The sequence below is a fragment of the mitochondrial genome of Petaurus breviceps, assembly GCF_028583685.1.
Source record: "Petaurus breviceps mitochondrion, complete genome".
Lineage (NCBI taxonomy): Eukaryota > Metazoa > Chordata > Mammalia > Diprotodontia > Petauridae > Petaurus > Petaurus breviceps.
This window is the reverse complement of record NC_008135.1, coordinates 1-16,103: the sequence shown is the minus strand read 5'-3', so window position 1 is coordinate 16,103 and position 16,103 is coordinate 1. Positions and strand designations below refer to the sequence as shown.

The 16,103-nt window shown below is 36.6% G+C and overlaps 13 protein-coding genes across 13 annotated transcripts, besides 26 other annotated features; 1 reads left to right on the top strand and 12 right to left on the bottom strand. All coding sequences in view use genetic code 2, as the record gives it.

The window, feature by feature from the left end:
• Window positions 1-647: a D loop.
• Window positions 648-714, top strand: a tRNA (tRNA-Pro).
• Window positions 715-776, bottom strand: a tRNA (tRNA-Thr).
• A 7-nt stretch (window positions 777-783) lies between these two features.
• On the bottom strand, window positions 784-1,929 carry CYTB (cytochrome b). Its single transcript has one exon. It carries the CDS (start codon window positions 1,927-1,929, stop codon window positions 784-786), a length of 1,146 nt encoding a protein of 381 aa, YP_637048.1.
• A 3-nt stretch (window positions 1,930-1,932) lies between these two features.
• Window positions 1,933-2,001, top strand: a tRNA (tRNA-Glu).
• On the top strand, window positions 2,002-2,496 carry ND6 (NADH dehydrogenase subunit 6). Its single transcript has one exon. The coding sequence runs from the start codon at window positions 2,002-2,004 to the stop codon at window positions 2,494-2,496; it is 495 nt and encodes a 164-aa protein (YP_637047.1).
• A 4-nt stretch (window positions 2,497-2,500) lies between these two features.
• On the bottom strand, window positions 2,501-4,309 carry ND5 (NADH dehydrogenase subunit 5). The gene has a single exon. The coding sequence runs from the start codon at window positions 4,307-4,309 to the stop codon at window positions 2,501-2,503; it is 1,809 nt and encodes a 602-aa protein (YP_637046.1).
• Window positions 4,310-4,381, bottom strand: a tRNA (tRNA-Leu).
• Window positions 4,380-4,437, bottom strand: a tRNA (tRNA-Ser).
• Window positions 4,438-4,506, bottom strand: a tRNA (tRNA-His).
• Window positions 4,507-5,884, bottom strand: ND4 (NADH dehydrogenase subunit 4). The gene has a single exon. A coding segment is annotated over exon 1 (1,378 nt).
• On the bottom strand, window positions 5,878-6,174 carry ND4L (NADH dehydrogenase subunit 4L). Its single transcript has one exon. The coding sequence runs from the start codon at window positions 6,172-6,174 to the stop codon at window positions 5,878-5,880; it is 297 nt and encodes a 98-aa protein (YP_637044.1).
• Window positions 6,175-6,243, bottom strand: a tRNA (tRNA-Arg).
• ND3 (NADH dehydrogenase subunit 3) lies at window positions 6,244-6,592 on the bottom strand. The gene has a single exon. A coding segment is annotated over exon 1 (349 nt).
• Window positions 6,593-6,657, bottom strand: a tRNA (tRNA-Gly).
• On the bottom strand, window positions 6,658-7,441 carry COX3 (cytochrome c oxidase subunit III). Its single transcript has one exon. A coding segment is annotated over exon 1 (784 nt).
• On the bottom strand, window positions 7,441-8,121 carry ATP6 (ATP synthase F0 subunit 6). Its single transcript has one exon. The coding sequence runs from the start codon at window positions 8,119-8,121 to the stop codon at window positions 7,441-7,443; it is 681 nt and encodes a 226-aa protein (YP_637041.1).
• On the bottom strand, window positions 8,076-8,285 carry ATP8 (ATP synthase F0 subunit 8). Its single transcript has one exon. The coding sequence runs from the start codon at window positions 8,283-8,285 to the stop codon at window positions 8,076-8,078; it is 210 nt and encodes a 69-aa protein (YP_637040.1).
• Window position 8,286: 1 nt separating this feature from the next.
• Window positions 8,287-8,348, bottom strand: a tRNA (tRNA-Lys).
• COX2 (cytochrome c oxidase subunit II) lies at window positions 8,349-9,030 on the bottom strand. Its single transcript has one exon. A coding segment is annotated over exon 1 (682 nt).
• A 1-nt stretch (window position 9,031) lies between these two features.
• Window positions 9,032-9,101, bottom strand: a tRNA (tRNA-Asp).
• A 2-nt stretch (window positions 9,102-9,103) lies between these two features.
• Window positions 9,104-9,172, top strand: a tRNA (tRNA-Ser).
• Window position 9,173: 1 nt separating this feature from the next.
• On the bottom strand, window positions 9,174-10,715 carry COX1 (cytochrome c oxidase subunit I). Its single transcript has one exon. The coding sequence runs from the start codon at window positions 10,713-10,715 to the stop codon at window positions 9,174-9,176; it is 1,542 nt and encodes a 513-aa protein (YP_637038.1).
• Window position 10,716: 1 nt separating this feature from the next.
• Window positions 10,717-10,783, top strand: a tRNA (tRNA-Tyr).
• A 1-nt stretch (window position 10,784) lies between these two features.
• Window positions 10,785-10,856, top strand: a tRNA (tRNA-Asn).
• Window positions 10,857-10,938: an origin of replication (oriL).
• Window positions 10,939-11,008, bottom strand: a tRNA (tRNA-Trp).
• A 7-nt stretch (window positions 11,009-11,015) lies between these two features.
• Window positions 11,016-11,081, top strand: a tRNA (tRNA-Cys).
• An 8-nt stretch (window positions 11,082-11,089) lies between these two features.
• Window positions 11,090-11,158, top strand: a tRNA (tRNA-Ala).
• Window position 11,159: 1 nt separating this feature from the next.
• Window positions 11,160-12,203, bottom strand: ND2 (NADH dehydrogenase subunit 2). Its single transcript has one exon. It carries the CDS (start codon window positions 12,201-12,203, stop codon window positions 11,160-11,162), a length of 1,044 nt encoding a protein of 347 aa, YP_637037.1.
• Window positions 12,204-12,272, bottom strand: a tRNA (tRNA-Met).
• Window positions 12,272-12,343, top strand: a tRNA (tRNA-Gln).
• Window positions 12,342-12,407, bottom strand: a tRNA (tRNA-Ile).
• On the bottom strand, window positions 12,408-13,364 carry ND1 (NADH dehydrogenase subunit 1). Its single transcript has one exon. It carries the CDS (start codon window positions 13,362-13,364, stop codon window positions 12,408-12,410), a length of 957 nt encoding a protein of 318 aa, YP_637036.1.
• A 1-nt stretch (window position 13,365) lies between these two features.
• Window positions 13,366-13,439, bottom strand: a tRNA (tRNA-Leu).
• Window positions 13,440-15,011, bottom strand: an rRNA (l-rRNA).
• Window positions 15,012-15,080, bottom strand: a tRNA (tRNA-Val).
• Window positions 15,081-16,034, bottom strand: an rRNA (s-rRNA).
• A 2-nt stretch (window positions 16,035-16,036) lies between these two features.
• Window positions 16,037-16,103, bottom strand: a tRNA (tRNA-Phe).

The window sequence follows — 16,103 nt, the reverse complement described above, 5'->3', positions numbered from 1 at the left end:
AGAAAATAAATATATAAGTCTATGTAAAATAAATAATATAAGTCTATGAAAATAAATAATATAATGTCTATGTAAAATAAATAATGTAATGTCTATGTAAAATAAAATAATATAATGTCTATGTAAAATAAATAATATAATGTCTATGTAAAATAAATAATATAATGTCTATGTAAAATAAATAATATAATGTCTATGTAAAATAAATAATATAATGTCTATGTAAAATAAATAATATAATGTCTATGTAAAATAAATAATATAATGTCTATGTAAAATAAATAATATAATGTCTATGTAAAATAAATAATATAATGTCTATGTAAAATAAATAATATAATGTCTATGTAAAATAAATAATATAATGTCTACGCATGTTTGATTTTTGAATTTAAAATATTGCTTGAATCATTTTATAGTCAAGTTTAGTTTTATGTTTTAAGTACTTTTGAATTTTATATGGATTATAATATGTTAGGGGACAATATTTTAATGTGGGTAATACATATTTATGTTTTATATTATTAGTTATTATGTGAAGGTGGTTAATGTTTGTTTTGAATAATATCTTAAGATAATTATGTGCGGTTGACATGTCTAATGATTTGTTTATTTTGTGCATTAAGAAGGTGTGATGTTTTGGCTGTCAGGAAGTAGTTTAATTAGAATGTCAGCTTTGGGTGTTGATGGTAGGGTAATGTGCCTTCTTCTTGATGTCCTAGGAAGGGTATTTTCCTTCGTTGCTGGCTTACAAGGCCAGTATTTTGGTTAAATTACTTGGACTCTTCATTTTGGTTTAAGTATATAGTTTTCTAGTAATCCTGCTGCTGGTATTAGAACGATAATTAGTAGGAAGTATGTGATGGATGCTGTTTGACCAATGATGATGTATGGTTGTTCTACTGGTTGTCCACCAATTCAGGTTAATGTGAGAAGGTTGGCTGTTAGTAGTCAGAATAGTGTTTGTGAGATTGGTCGGAATATTAGGCTGCGTTGTTTAGAGGTGTGTAGAAGAGGGATAATTAGAAGGATAAGGATGGATGCTAGTAGTGCTAGAACTCCTCCTAGTTTGTTTGGGATTGATCGTAAGATAGCGTAAGCAAATAGGAAATATCATTCTGGTTTAATGTGCGGAGGAGTATTTAGCGGATTGGCAGGTGAGAAATTGTCTGGATCTCCTAGTATGTCTGGGGAAAATAATGCTAGTAGTAATAGGGTTAGGAGTATAAGGGCTAATCCTAGGAGGTCTTTAATGGTGTAATAGGGGTGGAATGGGATTTTGTCTGAATTTGGGTCGATGCCAGATGGGTTGTTTGAGCCTGTCTCGTGAAGAAATAAAAGGTGGACGATTACAAGGGCTATAATGATGAATGGTAGAATAAAGTGGAAGGCGAAGAATCGGGTTAGAGTAGCTTTATCTACTGAGAATCCCCCTCAGATTCATTCTACAAGAGTAGTACCAATGTATGGGATAGCTGATAATAGGTTTGTGATTACTGTAGCCCCTCAGAAGGATATTTGTCCTCAGGGTAGGACGTATCCAACAAAGGCTGTTGCTATAGCGGTTAGTAGTAGGATGACTCCAATGTTTCATGTTTCTTTATAAAGGAACGATCCGTAGTAGATTCCTCGGCCTACGTGCAGGAATAAGCATATGAAGAATATGGAGGCGCCATTAGCGTGGAGATTACGAATGAGTCATCCGTAATCTACGTCTCGGCAGATGTGGGCTACTGATGAGAAGGCTGTTGAGGTGTCCGAGGTGTAATGTATAGCTAAGAATAGGCCTGTTAGGATTTGGATTATTAGGCATACTCCTAGAAGTGATCCGAAGTTTCATCAGGCGGAGATGTTTGATGGGGCTGGAAGATCGATGAAGGAGTGGTTGATAATTTTTGTTAAAGGGTGGGTTTTACGAAGGTTTATCATTAGGTTTTTGTAGTTGAATAACAACAATGGTTTTTCATGCCATAGGTCATGGTTAGAGTCCATGCTGAAATGGTGAAAATGATGATTATTTTTCTATTTTCTATTTTATTGATTATTGGATTTGTTGCTTTTGCTTCCAAGCCTTCTCCTATTTATGGTGGTTTAAGTTTGGTAATAAGTGGAGGTCTAGGTTGTGGTATGGTTGTGAGTTTTGAGGATATTTTTTTAGGATTAGTAGTATTTATAGTTTATCTTGGTGGGATGTTGGTAGTTTTTGGTTATACTGCTGCAATAGCTACTGAAGAGTATCCTGAGAGTTGGGTTGGTAATATAGTGGCTTTTAGCATATTGTTGTTTGCTATGTTAATTGAGATATTTTGATTTATAATTTCAGGGGATGTTGAGGTATACACTGCTGTGGAGTTGTTCGATCCTGTGGGTAGTTTTTGTGTAGGACAAGATTATAGTGGTGTATCATTAATATATGGGTGTGGCGGATGGGCTTTGGTTTTGTTAGGTTGAATTTTATTTATCACTATTTATATTGTATTGGAAGTGGTTCGTAGGCGATTTAGGTAATTGTAAGAATAATTAATATAGAGATAATAAAGGATATAAAGTACATTTTGATTAGTCCTTTTTGGGTAGAGACAATAGATTTTGATATATAGTTGTGAAGGTTTGTTTGGCTTTTTGGCCCAGTTTTTTCGTATCAGTTTAGATCAATTAGTATGGTAGCGATGTGTTGGCCTATTTGTAGATTTGCTAGTCGGGTTGTACGGTGGAAAAGATGAGTAAAGTATCCTAGCATGTTTGAGAAGTGATGAGTATGGATAAGGGTTATTATAGGAGATTTATTTGTTAAGGAGTTGAGTTCTAGTGAGATTAGGATTCCTAAAATTGTTACTAGGAGAGCAGATAATTTTGTAATAGGTGGTATTGTTATAGTGATTATGGATGTAGGCGGGATGTTGGTTGTTAGGATGAAGCCAGCAAAAATGCTTCCTATAGCTAGACGTATGATTGGGTTAGTTAGGTTTGGGTTATTCTCATTGATTGGAGACATGGTGGTAAAGCGAGGTTCGTTTAGTAAAGCGAAGTAAATAATTCGTAAGCTGTAGACGGCTGTCAGGGTAGTGGCAATTATAGTAATTGTTAGACCTCATGAATTGGTATAAGATGTATTTATTGCTTCAATAATAGAATCTTTTGAGTAAAAGCCTGCTAGAAATGGTGTGCCTATGAGTGCTAGGCTTCCTGTGATTAGTGCAGATGATGTAATAGGAAGAATTTTGAGTAGTCCTCCTATTTTTCGAATGTCTTGTTCGTCATTAAGGCTATGAATGATGGATCCTGAACATAGGAATAATATGGCCTTGAAGAAGGCGTGAGTGCAAATATGGAGGAATGCTAGGTGTGGTTGATTCAGTCCAATGGTTACTATTATGAGGCCGAGTTGACTTGATGTGGAAAATGCTACGATTTTCTTGATGTCATTTTGTGTGATAGCACAAATAGCGGTAAATAGAGTTGTTATGGCTCCGAGACATAGGGTAATTGATAGTGCTATACTGTTGGTTTCTAGTATGGGGTGAAAGCGGATTAGTAGGAAAATTCCGGCTACTACTATTGTACTTGAATGCAGTAGAGCAGAGACTGGGGTAGGGCCTTCTATAGCTGAAGGTAGTCATGGGTGTAGACCAAATTGGGCTGATTTACCTGTTGCTGCTAGGATTAGCCCTACCAGGGCTAGAGAGTTTATATGTGATATAAAAATATGTTGAAGGTCTCATGAATTATTGTTGATTATTAATCAGGCTATAGATAGGAAAAGTCCAATGTCGCCGATCCGGTTGTATAGGATTGCTTGAATTGCTGCGGTGTTGGCATCGGTTCGTCCATATCATCATCCGATTAGTATAAATGACATGATGCCTACTCCTTCCCATCCAATGAATAATTGGAACAGGTTGTTGGCGGATACTAGGATAATTATGGTTAGTAGGAAGGTGATGAGATATTTAAAGAATCGGTGGATGTATGGGTCTGAGTGTATATATCATAATGAAAATTCTAGAATAGATCAGGTTACATAAAATGCGATAGGGATGAATATGATAGAGAAATAATCTAGTTTAAAGCTCATTGATATATTCAATGGGCCGATTGATAGTCATTGTCAGTTAGTAATTGATGATTCCTGCCCTGAATTAATGAATAGTAAAAGAGCTGGTAAGCTGGTGAAGAAGGCTAGTTTGACCATGTTTTTACAGTATTGTGGGAATTGTTTGGTATGGCCAGGGAATATAAGGTTATGGGCTAGTGGGAGGGTTAATAAGAAGATAGCTAAAAGTATGGTTGAGTTTATTAAGTATTTTATTACTTTTATTTGGATTTGCACCAAAGTTTTTGGTTCCTAAGACCAATGGATTTCTACTATCCTTTAAAAGTAAGAAAGCCATGGGGTTAGACATGGAATTAGGAATTAGCAGTTCTTGGGTCTTTCTTGGTATATAAGGAGATTTAAACTCATATTTTTAGATCCACAATCTAATGTTTTAGTTAAACTATATTTACAGTATGTAATGCCTAAAATAAATTTTGGGTTGATGGATAATATTATAAGGGGGATTAGGTGAAGGGACATAAGTGTATGCTCTCGTGTGAATGATGGGTTAATTGGGTGTAGGTGGTGTGTAAATTTGCCTCGTTGGGATGTGACAAATATGTAAAGTGAGTAGAGGCCTGTGATCACAGTATTTAGGCCTAGGAGGATGATGGAGAAATTAGATCATGAGAAAGAGGCTACGATTACTTTTAATTCTCCTAATAGATTAATTGTTGGTGGTAGGGCTAGATTAGTTAGGCTTGCTATTAGTCACCAAATGCATATAAGTGGAAGGGCTGTTTGTAAGCCTCGAGCTAATATTAATGTTCGACTGTGGATGCGTTCGTAGTTAGTGTTAGCAAGACAAAATAATATGGAAGATGTAAGCCCGTGTGCAATTATCAGGGTTGTAGCCCCTATGAAACTAAGGGTGGATTGTATAAGGGCTGCTACAATTACTAGCCCTATATGGCTTACTGAAGAGTAGGCAATTAAGGATTTTAAGTCTGTTTGGCGAAGGCAGATGGAGCTTGTTATAATCATGCCCCATAAAGAAAGGATAATAAATGGGTAATAGAGGTTTGTTGTGATTGGTTCGGTAAAGATTGTAATTCGCATAATTCCATAACCGCCTAGTTTTAGCAAAATGGCGGCTAGTACTATAGAGCCGGCGATAGGAGCTTCTACGTGTGCTTTTGGTAGTCATAAATGGAGGCCATACAGGGGTATTTTAACTATGAATGCGATTATACAGGCGAATCATAAGGTCGAATTAGAAATTGATGGATTTATGGCTTGAGGTAGTATAGAGTTTATAAAGATATGTAGGGATCCTGAATTAGTGTATATTTGTAATAAGGCTACTAAAAGAGGTAGAGACCCTACTAGAGTATAAAATAAAAAATACAGGCCGGCGTTAAGTCGTTCATTTTGGTTTCCTCAGCGTGTAATTACAATCAGGGTGGGGATTAATGTAGTCTCAAATAGGATGTAGAATATAATTATTTCTGATGATGAGAAAGCTATGATTAGTGATAGTTGAAGTAAAATAAGTATGGTGACGTAGATTTTTTTTCGATTTATTGATTCTTTGGTAAGGTGACCTTGACTAGCAATTATTATTAATGGTAATAGTCAGCAGGATAGAACAATAAGAGGGCTTGATAGGGAGTCTATATAGAAGGAAGGATTGTAGTTGTATCCTAGATCTGAGTAATGGTATAGTAGTAACAGGCTAATAAGGCTAATAAGTAGACTATGGGAGGTGGAGTTGATTCATAATCATAAGGAATTAGAGAGCCAGGTAAGTGGGATTAGTATAAAGGTTGGAAGAATAATTTTTAGCATTTTAATAAATTTAGGTTTTGTACGTAGTCATTGCCGTAGTTGGCTGAAATTTTTACTAGTAGAGCCAGGCCAATGCCTGCTTCACATGCTGAGAATACTAAGAGGATGAGAGGGGCTATTGACATTGAGAATATATGGAAGTGTGAGATTAGTATGGCTATAAGGATAAATAGTGATAGCATTATTCCTTCTAGGCATAGGAGTGTTGATATTAGATGGGATCGGTAAATTAAGGTTCCAGCTAGGGCTAGTGAGAATGCTATTGTCAGACTAAGGCTAATTGGTATCATAAGGTATTCATGGATTAAGACCATGATTTATTGAGTCGAAATCAATTATCTTAGTTAGATTAAAAACCTATTCGGTTCATTCTAATCCTTTTTGGGTCCATTCGTAAGCTAATCCTAAGGTTAAAAGAATAATAAGACAATAAGATAATGTTAGTATAGATTTTGGAGTGGGTAGTTGGATTGCTCATGGTAGTGGAAGTAGCAGAGCAATTTCTAAGTCAAATAGGAGAAATGTAATAGCAATCAGGAAAAATTTTATCGAGAATGGTAGTCGGGCGGAACCTAGTGGGTCGAAACCACATTCGTATGGGCTGGATTTTTCTAGGTAAAGGTAAAGTTGTGGAAGTCAAAAGGCGATTAGAACAATAATTGTGGATAATGCAATGTTAATGAGGAGTGTGATTATTAAGTTGATTATTTTTCCCTGGTTTTACCCAGAACTTAATGATTGGAAATCAGTAGTACTAATTATACTAGAAAAATAAGAGCCTCATCAGTAGATCGAGACGTATAGGAATAATCAGACTACGTCTACGAAATGTCAATACCAGGCAGCAGCTTCAAATCCAAAGTGGTGGGTGGATGTAAAATGATAGTTGAATTGTCGAAGTATACAGACAATTAAAAAAGTTGAGCCGATAATTACGTGTAGGCCGTGAAAGCCTGTGGCTACGAAGAAAGTGGAGCCGTAAATTCCATCTGAGATTGTGAATGATGATTCATAGTATTCTATGGCTTGTAGAATAGTGAAATATAGTCCTAATAGGATAGTAATTAGTAAGGCTTGGATTATTTGTTTTCGGTTGCCTTCTATTAAGCTATGATGGGCTCATGTGATGGATACCCCTGATGCTAGGAGAATTGATGTATTCAGCAGTGGAACTTCAAGTGGGTTTAAAGGGTTAATTCCAGTAGGTGGTCAGCAACCTCCTAGTTCTGGGGTTGGCGCTAGGCTTGAGTGATAGAAAGCTCAGAAAAATCCCAGGAAGAAGAATACTTCTGAGATGATGAATAGAATTATACCATAGCGTAATCCTTTTTGTACTACTGGGGTATGATGTCCTTGAAATGTTCCTTCACGTACAATGTCTCGTCATCATTGATATATTGTAAGGAGTATGCATGTGAAGCCAATGGTTATTAAGATGTGGGTGTTGAAATGAAATCATATGATAAGGCCTGATGTTAATAGTAAGGCGGATAGGGCTCCTGTAAGTGGTCAAGGGCTTGGGTTTACTATATGGTATGCGTGTGTTTGGTGGGTCATTATGAGTTATCATGTAAGTATAGGCTTACTAGAAGTGTGAAAACATAAGCTTGGATAACGGCTACTGCTAGTTCCAGGATTGTCAGAAGGAATAGAATTGTAAATGTAATAGTTGATACTGTTATGCTAATAGATGATAAGGCCAGGGTAGCTGAGCCAATTAGGTGAATGAGTAGGTGTCCAGCGGTGATATTAGCTGTTAGCCGTACTGCTAGGGCTAGTGGTTGGATGAATAGGCTGATTGTTTCAATAATAATAAGCATTGGAATCAGTGGTGTTGGTGTTCCTTGTGGAAGAAAGTGGGCTAGGGCTATTTTAGGTTTGTTTCGGAAGCCTATCACTACTGTGCCAAGCCATAGAGGGATAGCCATACCAATATTTATAGAAAGTTGAGTGGTTGGGGTAAATGAGTATGGGAGAAGTCCTAGCAGGTTGGTTGATGCAATGAAAAGCATAAGTGATATGAGCATTAGAGTTCAAGCTCGACCTTGTTTGTTATGTATAACTATTATTTGTTTGGTGACTAAACGAATTAATCAGATCTGTATAATTAGGATGCGATTTGGTAGTCAACGTTTAGGTGAACTAAGTAGTAGACATGGGAAGCATATGATGATTGGTAGTGTAGTAATACCTAGGATAGTAGGGGTGATGAATGGGGCAAATAAATTTTCGTTCATTTTTTGTCTCAAGGGAGTTGGATTTTATGATGTAGTGGTTTTTCGTCTTGTGGGGTGATAGAGGTTAGTGAGTGATTTAATATTTTTAATTGGTAGATGCAAAATAGTGCTACGACTATAAGGGAGATAGTTATATATCATGTAGAGGTATCTAGTTGTGGCATTTGTTTTGAGGGAATGTTTAATTCCTGTAATACTGATAGTATTTTATTGACTACTCAAAAATGATTGCATTATAGAAGATCATTTTTCAAAATATTTTAGTGTGGTTATTTCTAGCACAATGGGCATAAAGCTGTGGTTGGAGCCACAGATTTCTGAACATTGTCCATAATATACCCCTGGGCGAGTTGATGTTAAAGTAGCTTGATTCAATCGCCCAGGGATTGCGTCTGTTTTTAGTCCTAATGATGGCACTGCTCATGCGTGTAAAACGTCTTCTGACGAAATTAGTATGCGAATTGGTAGTTCCATTGGGAGAACTACTCGGTTATCTACTTCTAGAAGTCGCAGTTGGCCTGGGGTTAGTTCTTGTGTAGGGATTATATACGAGTCAAACGTTAGGTCTTCGTAGTCAGTGTATTCATAGCTTCAGTATCATTGGTGTCCTATAGCTTTTACTGTTAGGTATGGGTTGTAGATTTCATCTATTATATACAAAATGCGAAGGGATGGTAGAGCAATTAATACTAGAATCACTGCAGGTAGAATAGTTCAGATTGTTTCTACTTCTTGTGCATCTATAGTGCTTGTATGGGTTAATTTTGTAGTAAGTATTAGGATAATAATATATAGGACAAGTGAACTAATTAGAAATACGATCATTAGGGTATGGTCATGAAAATATATTAGTTCTTCTATAATTGGTGAAGTAGCATCTTGAAAGCCGAGTTGTATAGGATAAGGCATATAAGATATACAGGGATTAAACCTGTAATTTAACTATGGCAAAGTTATGTAATATTTATTACTAATATCTTAGGAGAAAGTCATAGAGGCTATGAGGTTGACTTGAAATCAATTTTAGGAGGTTCGATTCCTTCCTTTCTTGATTAAGCTTTTACGTATACAGGTTGTTCGAATGTATGATAAGGTGGGGGACAGCCGTAAAGCCACTCAATATTAGTTGTGGTAAGTTCTACGGTTTGTACTTCACGTTTAGCTGCAAAGGCTTCTCAAATAATGAATATTATCAGGATGACGGCTGTGAGTGAGATGAAAGAGCCAATTGATGATAGGACATTTCATATGGTATAAGCGTCTGGGTAGTCTGAGTAACGTCGTGGTATGCCAGAGAGTCCTAGGAAGTGTTGAGGAAAAAATGTTATGTTTACTCCAACAAATATAATGGAGAAGTGAATTTTGGCTCATAAATTATTTAGTGTATATCCGGTGAATAATGGGAATCAGTGAACAAATCCACCTATAATGGCAAATACGGCTCCTATAGATAAGACATAATGAAAGTGAGCAACTACATAGTAGGTATCGTGAAGAACAATATCTAGTGAGGAATTAGCTAAAACAATACCAGTTAATCCTCCAATTGTAAAAAGGAAGATAAATCCTAGGGCTCAGAGTATAGCAGGTGATCATTTGATATTACCTCCATGAAGAGTCGCAAGTCAACTAAATACTTTCACTCCTGTTGGGATAGCAATAATTATAGTGGCTGATGTAAAGTATGCTCGGGTGTCTACATCTAAGCCTACAGTAAATATATGATGAGCCCATACGATAAACCCTAGGAAACCAATTGATATTATTGCTCATACTATTCCCATATATCCGAAAGGTTCTTTTTTGCCAGAATAGTAGGTTACAATATGGGAAATGATACCAAAACCTGGAAGAATTAAAATGTATACTTCTGGATGTCCAAAAAATCAGAATAAGTGTTGATATAGGATTGGGTCTCCACCTCCTGCAGGGTCAAAGAATGTAGTGTTAAGATTTCGATCTGTTAGAAGTATAGTAATTCCTGCTGCTAATACTGGTAAAGATAGGAGGAGTAGAACTGCTGTAATTATCACGGATCAGACGAATAATGGGGTTTGATATTGTGATAAAGCGGGTGGTTTCATGTTGATAATGGTGGTAATAAAATTAATTGCGCCTAAGATAGATGAGATACCGGCTAAGTGAAGTGAAAAGATTGCTAGATCTACTGAAGCACCAGCGTGGGCTAGGTTTCCTGCTAAAGGAGGGTAGACTGTTCATCCGGTCCCTGCACCAGCTTCGACTGTTGATGATGTAAGTAGAAGAAGAAAAGAAGGGGGTAGAAGTCAGAAGCTCATGTTATTTATTCGTGGGAACGCTATATCTGGGGCTCCAATTATTAGTGGGACTAGTCAGTTGCCAAAACCTCCAATTATAATAGGTATTACTATAAAAAAAATTATAACAAAGGCGTGTGCGGTAACAATTACATTATAAATTTGGTCATCTCCAATTAGAGTCCCTGGTTGACCTAGTTCTGCACGGATTAATAAGCTTAAGGCTGTACCTACTATGCCTGCTCATGCACCAAATAATAGGTAAAGGGTGCCAATATCTTTGTGGTTGGTTGAAAATAATCAACGATTAATGAACATAGGTAAAATGGCTGAGGTAAGCATTGAACTGTAAATTCAAAGACAGAGATTAAAATCTCTTTTTACCAGTAAATTGAAGCCAAATGTTTAGGCGCTTAGCTGTTAACTAAGAGTAAGTAGGATAAATACCTTCCAATTTAGTAGGACATTTTATATGAGGGCCCCCCCCCCCCCTCACGCCTTTTTCTTTCTTACAAAGGCGTGAGGTAGGTGATATTGAGATAAAGGCTAGATGATTTCACATCTGCTTAAGGCTTTGAAGGCCTTTGGTCTTGATTGAACCTAAGCCTTTAGTATATTAGTTTTGAAGTATATATTACGCTGAATTGCAAATTCAGAGAAGTGGTCTAATGGCCGCCGAAGCTTTAGTAAATAAGGATTTAGCTTAATTAAAGTGTTCGATTTGCGTTCGGATGATGCAAGATAAAGGCTTGTAATTCTTAGTTAGGTTATAATAATGAGAATTGGAGTTAGTGGGAGTAATATGGATGAAATGGTAGTTAAGGTAGGGATTATATTAGTGGTTTTTGTTTGGGAGAAGAATCAGTGATGTTTTAAGTTATTACTGGTTGGGAATATTGTTAATGATGATACGTAGATAATTCGTATATAAAAAAATAAGTTTAGTAGGGCTGAGAGGGCCATAATAATAGCTATGGTGGGGTTGTTGTTGATAATTAGTTCTTGTAGGATTAGTCATTTTGGTATAAATCCAGTTAATGGTGGTAGTCCTCCTAATGAGAGTATAGTTAGGAAAACAATTATGGTCATAGGAGTTGATTTGTTTCATAAATTGCTGATTGATTTGATTTTTGTTGTTGAAGATAAGTTTAGTGTCATAAATAGGGTTAGAGTGGTCATGATATAGATTATTAGGCTTAGAATAGTTAAGTTTGGGTTAATAAGGGCGATAATCACTGTTCATCCTATGTGTGCGATTGATGAGTAGGCTAAGACTTTTCGTATTTGGGTTTGATTGAGTCCACCTCAGCCTCCTAGTATTGTTGATAAAATGGCTAGTAAAATTAGGATTTCTATATTCAGGGATGGTGAAATTTGGTATAGTAATGCTGTTGGGGCAATTTTTTGTCAGGTTAATAGAATTATGCCAGATGAGAGTGGGATGCCTGGAGTTACTTCAGGCACTCAGAAATGGAATGGGGCTAGTCCTAGTTTGATTGCGAGGGCTATGGTTATTAGTGTAGATGCTGTGTGGTCAGATATTTGAAGTAATGTTCATTGATTTGTTATTCAAGCGTTGTAGATGATTGAGAATATAATTATTATGGAGGCGGTTGCTTGGGTTAAAAAATATTTGATAGCTGATTCTGTAGCTCGTGGGTGGTTTGGGTGAGTTATTATAGGGATGATGGCTAAGGTATTTAGTTCTAGCCCTATTCATGCTAGCAATCAGTGGTTACTAAATAGGGTTAAGGAAGTACCTAATAGGAGGCTTGTGGTAATGATTAGAAGAATATATGGTGACATTAGTATGGGAAGGGGGTGAACCAACATTTTCGGGGTATGGGCCCGATAGCTTATTTAGCTGACCTTACTAGAATGTAGTGTAAAGGAAACACGGAGGATTTTGAGTTCTTTGATATAGGTTCAAATCCTATTGTTCTAGAAACAAGGGGGCTTTCACCCCTATTTTTTACCCTATCAAGATAATTCTTTTGTCAGACATGTTTCTTATATTTGTGGTGGAATACATGATAGTGCAATTGGGATAGAGATGAATCATAGGCATATGGCTAGTGTTATAGGAAGAAAATTTTTTCATAATAAATATATTAGTTGATCATATCGAAATCGTGGGTAGGAGGCACGAATTCATAAAAATAAGAGTGTTAGGATTAAAGTTTTAATTATGAATGTTATAGTATTTAGGTGAGTGAAGTTTGGGTTAATAGAGGATCCTAAGAATAGGATAGTTGTGATGGCATTTATTGCTATGATATTAGCATACTCTGCTAGGAAAAATATGGCGAAAGGTCCTGCAGCATATTCAACATTGAATCCTGAGACGAGTTCAGATTCTCCTTCGGTTAGGTCAAATGGAGCTCGATTAGTTTCTGCGAGTGTTGAGATGTATCATATTATGGCTAATGGTCATGTAGAAATGATAAGCCATATATTTTCTTGTGTTGTAATTAGATTTTTTAGTGTAAATGAGCCATTAATAAGTATAATGGAGAGTAGAATAATGGCCAGTGTTACTTCGTAGGAAATGGTTTGGGCCACTGCTCGTAAGGCCCCGATTAAAGCGTATTTTGAGTTGGATGCTCAGCCTGATCATAGGATTGAGTAGACTGATAATCCAGATAGGGCTAGAATAAAAAGAAGGCCTAGGTTTAGGTCAAGAAGTGTATATGGTATTGGAAGTGGGGTTCAGATAGTAAGAGCAAGTGTTAGGGCTAGGATTGGGGCTAGAATAAATATTGAGAGGGATGATGTTAATGGTCGTAATGGTTCTTTTGTAAATAGTTTCACTGCGTCAGCAATTGGTTGAAGGAGTCCATAGGGACCTACAATGTTAGGGCCTTTGCGGAACTGTATGTAGCCTAGTACTTTGCGTTCAATTAGTGTTAGAAATGCAACTGCTAGTAGGATTGGGATGATATAGAGTAATAAGTTTATAATATACACCTATTAAGGAGAGGAGTTGAACCTCTGATTATAAAGGTTTAAGTTTTATGCAATTACCATCTCTGCCACCTTAATAACTCTTTTCTTGAGCATTTATTTGTTAGAATAGGATGTTTAGATAAATTCATGTCTTGTTCTTAAGGCTCATTGAGTAATGTTGGCCTTATTTCTCTTGTCCTTTCGTACTGGGAGAAATAAATATACAGATAGAAACCGACCTGGATTTCTCCGGTCTGAACTCAGATCACGTAGGACTTTAATCGTTGAACAAACGAACCATTAATAGCGGTTACACCATTTGGATGTCCTGATCCAACATCGAGGTCGTAAACCCTAATTGTCGATATGGGCTCTAAAATAGGATTGCGCTGTTATCCCTGGGGTAACTTGGTCCGTTGATCAATATTTGGGTCAATAATAGGCTTTATGCACTTAGATTAGTTAATCTTAGTAATACTATTCGGAGGTTGTTTTATACTCCGAGGTCACCCCAACCAAAAGTTATAGCTTAATAGTGTTGTCATTTATTCCTATTGGATGAATTAGGTTTGGCTGTAAGCTATGAACTTTAAGCTCCACAGGGTCTTCTCGTCTTGTAGGTTAATCCCCGCCTCTGCACGGGGAGGTCAATTTCACTGATTTAGAATAAGAGACAGTTAAACCCTCGTGATGCCATTCATACAAGTCTCTATTTAAGGGACAAGTGATTATGCTACCTTTGCACGGTCAGGATACCGCGGCCGTTGAAGTTAGACTCACTGGGCAGGCGTGGCCTCTAATATTTAGTATGCTAGAGGTGATGTTTTTGGTAAACAGGCGGGGTTAGAGTTTGCCGAGTTCCTTTTATTCTATTTAATCTTTCCTTTATACGCATTCCTGTGTTGGGTTAACAATTGGTGTAATAGGTTACTAGTTAATGGTTTTTATTATCTGGTTGTTAATTGTTAGTGGGTGTTCCGTTGCTAATTTAGGCTTATGCTTGGAGAAAGTGTTTCTTGTTACTGATTTTAGCAGTATGTCTTCTATAGGTTTATAGAGTCATCCAATAACTAATTATTAGGGAATTTGATATTATTTAGGTAATTTAGTGTGTTTAATGGTTTGAGCTTTAACGCTTTCTTAATTGATGGCTGCTTTTAGGCCTACAATGTGTGTGAGTTTATCATTATCCTCTAAGTAAGTTTGTCTACTTAGTCAAAAGGGCTGTCCCACTTTTGATTAGCTTTTAAATTTAAGTTAAGTTTATAGTGTACTTTTATTAAATTTAAAGTTGAACTAAAATTCATGTTTTGGATAACCAGCTATCTTCAAGTTCGGTAGGCTTTTCACCTCTACTATAGAATTTTCTCACTATTTTGCTACATAGAAGAGTTGGCTCTTGGTGCTACTTTTATAGTAGCTCACTTGATTTCGGGAAGACGGGCTAAATTCTTTTTGTCCGAGTATTCTGGCTAAATCATTATGCTAAAGGTAAAAGGTTTAGTCTTTGCTTTTTAGTGCTGTTAAATTTGTCTTTCATTTTTCCCTTGCGGTACTTATAGCTATTGCGCTCATGTGATCTTTTCTATCACCTATACTTGGATTTGTAAATGTTTTGGTGAATAATTTAAATAATTGATTCTTGAGGTGGGGAGGCTTTTGATTGGCTCAAAATGGTCAGTATTAGCTGAAATCTTTTAGGTGTAAGCTAAATGCTTTGGATTAAGCTACATTTTGATACTCCAAGTGCACTTTCCAGTACACTTACCATGTTACGACTTTTCTCCTCTTTTATGTGGTAATTTGATTAGTTATAATTAAGGTTTAAATTGAGGAGGGTGACGGGCGGTGTGTGCGCGTCCTATTGCCTAGTTCAATTAAGCTCTCTATTCTTAATTTACTGCTAAATCCTCCTTCATATATCTTATATTTTCAAGATATAGTTCGTTCATGTTCTAATATAGAAAATGTAGCCCATTTCTTTCCTCCTCATATGCTACACCTTGACCTAACGTTTTTATGTATTGTAGTCTTGCTTACTTTATTTCCCTAGTGGGGTGAGCTGACGATGGCGGTATATAGGCTGTATTGGCAAGAGGGGGTAAGGTTTATCGGGGTTTATCGATTATAGAACAGGCTCCTCTAGATGGGCTTAGGGCACCGCCAAGTCCTTTGAGTTTTAAGCAGTTGCTAGTAGTTCTCTGGCGAATAATCTTGTTTATTGATTATTTGAGTTTATGGCTAAGCATAGTGGGGTATCTAATCCCAGTTTGTGTCTTAGCTATCGTGTATTCAGTAAAGTTAAGGCTACTTTAGTAATTTATTTTAATGTCAACTAGAGCGTATTACAGTTTAGTGGCATATTAGCCTTATTTTTTGTTTGACTTAAACACGCTTTACGCCGTTTTTCTGTTTATTTGGGTTAATCGTATGACCGCGGTGGCTGGCACGAAATTTACCAACCCTGAATAGATTATGATTTAGTCAAACTTTCGTTTATTGCTTAATTTTAGTCACTGCTGTGGCCCGTGGGGGTGTGGTTTAGCAAGGTGTAGTGGGCTACCTGTGGTGAGCCTGATACCTGCTCCTTGTAGTTATAATTATTAACTTTAAGGGCATTCTCACCAGTCAGCGGAAACTTGCATGTGTAGGTCTAATAAAAATTAACAGAAAAGCTAGGACCAAACCTTTATGTCGATGGGACTTGTTATGGTCCATCTAAGCATTTTCAGTGCTTTGCTTTAGTTAAGCTACATTAAC